The sequence below is a fragment of the Galeopterus variegatus genome, unplaced genomic scaffold (genome assembly GCF_000696425.1).
Source record: "Galeopterus variegatus unplaced genomic scaffold, G_variegatus-3.0.2 Scaffold1347, whole genome shotgun sequence".
Classification (NCBI taxonomy): domain Eukaryota; kingdom Metazoa; phylum Chordata; class Mammalia; order Dermoptera; family Cynocephalidae; genus Galeopterus; species Galeopterus variegatus.
The window spans coordinates 191,860-196,994 of NW_007727458.1; the positions used below are offsets into that span (position 1 = coordinate 191,860).

At 38.3% G+C, this 5,135-nt stretch overlaps 1 protein-coding gene across 1 annotated transcript in view; it reads left to right on the forward strand.

Annotated features, from left to right (window-relative positions):
- The first annotated feature begins 228 nt into the window (after window positions 1–228).
- Window positions 229–5,135, forward strand: part of ECI2 (enoyl-CoA delta isomerase 2) — a 15,996-nt gene continuing 11,089 nt past the window's right edge. Inside the window, exons 1-4 of the mRNA XM_008576433.1 lie at window positions 229–391; window positions 1,890–1,988; window positions 2,211–2,399; window positions 4,141–4,232. Coding sequence (XP_008574655.1) covers window positions 269–391; window positions 1,890–1,988; window positions 2,211–2,399; window positions 4,141–4,232 — 503 coding nt within the window. The 5' untranslated portion in view covers window positions 229–268. The remainder of the gene's footprint in view (window positions 392–1,889; window positions 1,989–2,210; window positions 2,400–4,140; window positions 4,233–5,135) is intronic.

Genomic DNA, 5,135 nt, shown 5'->3' on the forward strand with positions numbered 1-5,135 from the left:
GCTTAAAAATACCTCGCTGGATTCCTTTTCCTTTAACATTAGTACATTTAGCTTCTGCATTGGTTTATCTTGGTATGCTTACTGCTAACCTTTTGCAGCCAGCTTGCTGGGGCAAGCATAGAGAAAATATTTATAGAGAAACATGGCATTTTGGTATGTAAGGGTTGGGAACAGACCGCAGATATGTAAGGACTGGGAGCAAGTATAAATTAGTCTGCCTAACTGTAGTCCTCCGCAGGTCGTTGGTTTCCCAGTAGTTCAGTTGCACATGAGCAGAACAGCAATGGGAATCGGTCAGAAAGACTTCGAAAATGCAATGAATCAGGTGAAACTCTTGAAGAAGGATCCAGGAAATGAAGTGAAGCTAAAACTCTACGCACTATATAAGCAGGTAAATGTCTAAGGTCTAACATTATTTAGGGCCATTTTGAGTAAATGGCTCCTTAAATAGATATGCTATATGTTTACTAAAATGCAGCTTTAATATTTTGGATTTGTATTGCTGCCTTTCCTCTGAAGAGTGCATATATGTGAGTTTTTTTTGCATATTAGACCTTGAAATACTATTAGGGCACAAAGGAGCCCCTCAGGATTATTCCACAGTAAAAGAGATTTATAAGATATAACATTCAAATGTGTCGATCTTATTTGGCTCTTGACTGGACTAAATCAACTGAAAAATGTATTTTGAGACATTTGAGGACATTTGAATGTGGACTGGATATTAGAAGATACCTAGGAATTATTGTTAATGGTGTCACGGTTATATAAGAAAATGTTCATATTTAAAAAAAATGTATAGTAGGTATGTAGGGGTGAAATAACATGATGTTTGGGATTCACTAAAATAATTAAGCAAAAAAGAAAAAGATGAAGAAACTAAAGAAACTTGATAATTGTTGAATTTGGGTGATGGATATTGGGAATTCATTATATTATTCTACTTTGGTGTATGTTTGAAAATTCTTACAACAAAATTTAAAAACTAAAGCTTTTAAGTTGCAATGCCAAAGGTGTCCCTGGCATGTCTGCCTCTCTGGGCTCCTCCTGTGTTATCTGTTTTACTGTTCTATGATTGGTATGAGCCTCTCTTACTTTCATATGGGTGTGTACTGAGTAGTGAAGAATTTAATATTGCCCAAAAAGGGGTCTGGCTTTGGCCTTGGCTTCTGGGAGGTTATCCAAGCCCTTGAACTGTCATGCCTCATAGGAGCATCTTTGTTTGCTTGAATAGTCTAACAGTGTGATTTAGGCTGGGGAGTTGGCCTCACCAGGTAGTAACAATGTGAGTTAGGGTGGGGGCTTCGGGTTACACAATCATGTTTACATGATGGAGCACAGGTAAAAACTGGATGCTAAGGCTGGAGTGAGCTTCTTTGGTTGGAAAGACTATTTTCACAGGTTGGTTCTGAAAAAGTTACGCTGTGAATTAGTGGTGTTTTCTGTACCTTTGCATGGGCTCTCAGAATATACTGTGGGTTTCCAAATGTTTGCTGACTAGTTCCTTTGGAAGATTGTTTGCTTGAGTATTTTGATCATATGTGCAAGTGTGCTCATCAATATAAGACTAGTGAACAATTAGAATATTTTAGGAAGTACTTTCCCAACACCCTTATCTTGCATTATTTTCATATGCAGACAGTAATAACTTATTTTAGGGACTAATACCCAATAGCATCTTTTGTCTCTCCAGTCTTTTTTTGTTGTTGTTTGTGCATTTTAAGCAACAACCTCAAAAAGAGGGCAAGGGGAAAGTTCAGATCAATTTACATACCCTATAATAGGATTTGGGGGAGGCATTCATGCTAGTTGTGGATTTTATAGATCTTAAATATGTAGGTCTCTGGTTTGCATGGACATTTATTGCCATTAATTGCCCCTCTTCACAGGCCACTGAAGGACCTTGTAATTTGCCCAAACCAGGTGTGTTTGACTTGATCAATAAGGCCAAATGGGATGCATGGAATGCCCTTGGCACCCTGCCCAAGGTGAGTTCATGTGTTACTCTGCTTTTATTTGCTGTACTTCTAAGGACCCTTGATACTTCTCATCAAGCCATTATCAGTGGAGCCTTTGAGATCTTGGAGTGTTTTTATTGAATCAAAACTTCTGTTTTTTTCTTTATTTCAAGGTGCTGTTTATTAGTATAATAAGTTTCTCAGAATCCTTATTCACTGACCGTGAACTGAAGCTATTTGTTATCTTCTCAGGAAACTGCAAGGCAGAACTATGTGGACTTGGTGTCCAGTTTAAGTCCTCCATCTGAATCCTCTAGCCAGGTGGAGCCTGGAGCCTACAGGAAACCACCTGGATATGAAACTTTGGTGGTGACTTCTGAAGATGGCATCACAAAGATCATGTTAAACCGGCCCACGAAAAAAAATGCCATCAGCCCTCAGGTAATATTACCTGCCCTGAGAATTTGTCCTGCTCTTCTTTTCCCCTCTACTTGTTTCGCTCAAAAACTGTTAAGTTTCAGCATCATTCCTATTTTGGTGATGTCTCTGGTTTGATTTGTGTAGGAAGATTCGAATTGTGGCTACTTTTTACAACAAATTTGTGCATTCTTTGTTTGGAGTCTGTGAGTTTCAGGTAGATTCCACATATCCAAAAGGCACTGCAACTTTCCTGTTAATGGAGACACAAATACATTAAATTAATATAAGTGAAATATATGTCAACATAAGTCAATATGCATAGAGACCCTGCAAGATTGGTTATAATCTGTCTCCAGAAGAATCTTCATATCACTTAGACTCTAGAATGAGTCTTTTTCTGCTCACATGGAGCTTTACTTTGTACAAATACAGGGAGAAAGGAGAGAAGGGCTTTATCCTAAATAAATCATAACCCAGCTCTGCTTTAAATGAGCTGCTTCACAAGGGCGACTTTAGCCTTTGAATCTCTCGTGAACTAAAATGATAATAAAAAAAAAACATTTTAGCCCCTTCCCCTTGAAAAAAATTATAGGTGATTAATTGGATGCTTAGTGCTGAACTGGGAGTAAAATTTGAGAAGAGTGGAACCGTTGGGTTTATAATCTACACTGTGGTAGAAAGAGTATACTAACTTAAAATAGTCTTTAGTAAGAATTTCATGAAGTTGGGTATGTGCCACTCAATAAAGTATTTCATTCTGAAAACTTTGTTTCCATTTTCTCTTAACTCATTTCTATATGACCATGGTAGTAATAGCTACTCTTTACAGAGGGCCTAATAAGCATCAGCACTCTCCACACAGAGGTTTGATTCTCACAAGAGCCTATTGTTCTCATTATTAATCAGTAAAATAATTAGACAGGTTAAGAAGTAACTTGCTTGAGTTCACGTGACTAATAAGCAGGAAAACCTGAATCAAAACCCTGATAGATCCATCTCCTGTTCCTGGCTCTTGCCAGTCACCCTGCTGTGCTGTTGTCATAACTATAATAATAATGGAATTATTTCTTTATTTTCTCCCTTGGTGGAAATTACATCTTTACTTATATATTATGTAAAGTCCATGTGTTTATTTTTTCAGTGTCTTTGTATCTGTAATATTAGCCCTTTTATTATTCTTTCACATACTACAATCTTATCTAAGGTAGAAATTGCACCTGCTTTAAATGCATTAAAAGCTATAGCTATACATCCAAGATTTCCAGAACTGTTGCTGATTTATAATTTGGAGGACATTGTCCTTGAATACCATTACAGTGTCTCGGAAATCCTAGCCTTTTGGCATTTATTAACACTTCCCACACTGCCTGGGACACTCGTTCCTCCTTGAGACGTTGCTTCATGGAATGTTTTCTCTGACCACCTCCAGTGCTACCCACCCCAGGCAAGCCCCGGCACCTCCTCTGAGTTTCCTACTGCTTCTTGCTTTCCACCCCGGCCTATTTGAGCATTATATACTCTATTAATTACAAAAGCTCGGGACTGTATCTTTTTTGGTCACTTTTGGAAAAAAGTGGTTATAGCCCCTGGTATCTACCATAGCACCTGATATTGGTCCACCCTTTTGGTTATAAATACAACCAACATAAATGTTTGGCACTTTGCTGAGAGCAGACTTGCAGACAGACATTTAGTGAATCCATTGGGTGATAATTCCCATTTTCAGAGTTCTTTGTTTTTCGTTGTCTTCCTGTTCACATAGATGTATCAAGAAATTATGCTCGCACTTAAAGCTGCAAGCAAGGATGACTCAGCTATAACTGTTTTAACAGGTAAGACATCTTCTCGGGCTTCTTAATTAAATTTCTGTTTTTCGAGGCGGGGGGTCCCTTACTAGATGCTGTGATACTCTAATTCATAAATAGACAAAAAATATTGTGGACACAAGATATTCACTCCTTGGCAATTACCCAAGAGAAATTAAAGTATGTGTCCTTGTAATGACTTGTACAGGAGCAATCATGGTAGCCTGATTCATAATAGCCAAAAACAGCACAACTCAAATGTGCAAAAAGAGATGGATGAATGAACAAATTGTCACTGTTCATACAGTGGACTACTGTAACTCAGTAATAAAAAGGATTGAATAACTGATACACACAAGAACATGGATGAATCTTTAAAAAATAGCTCAGCAAAATAAGATAAACACTGGAGAGTACATACTGTATGATTGCGTTTTCATAAAGTTCTGCAGTAAGCATAAGTTCTAATCTTTGGTGATTGAAGTCAGAAAGTGATTGTCTTGGGGCAGGGGGATGGTATGGCTAGAAAGGAGCCTACAGGAACTTTCTGGGATGATGGAGAATGGTCTGTATCTTGTTTTTGGATGGTGACCATGCAGATATTTACAATGATCAGAAGTCGTTGAACTGAACATTTAAGAACTGGTCATTTTATTGTATGTAAATTATACTTTAATTTAACACATATGCACTCCTTTAATGGCTCTTAGAATAAAGGCAAAACTTAACGGGATCTACAAAGCCCCACATGGTCTATCTTGCCTGTCCTCCTCCTAAACCACCTTCTCCCCCCTGGCTTTGTCTGCATCACCTGCAGTGGCTCTTTTATCAGCCCACCACATACACCAGGCATACCCCCTCCAAAGAACTTTGCTTATGCTGTTGCCTCTACGTGACTCATCCTTCCCCCGTCTTTTTCTAGCCAACCTTGCGTCTGTCTTCAGATCTCAGT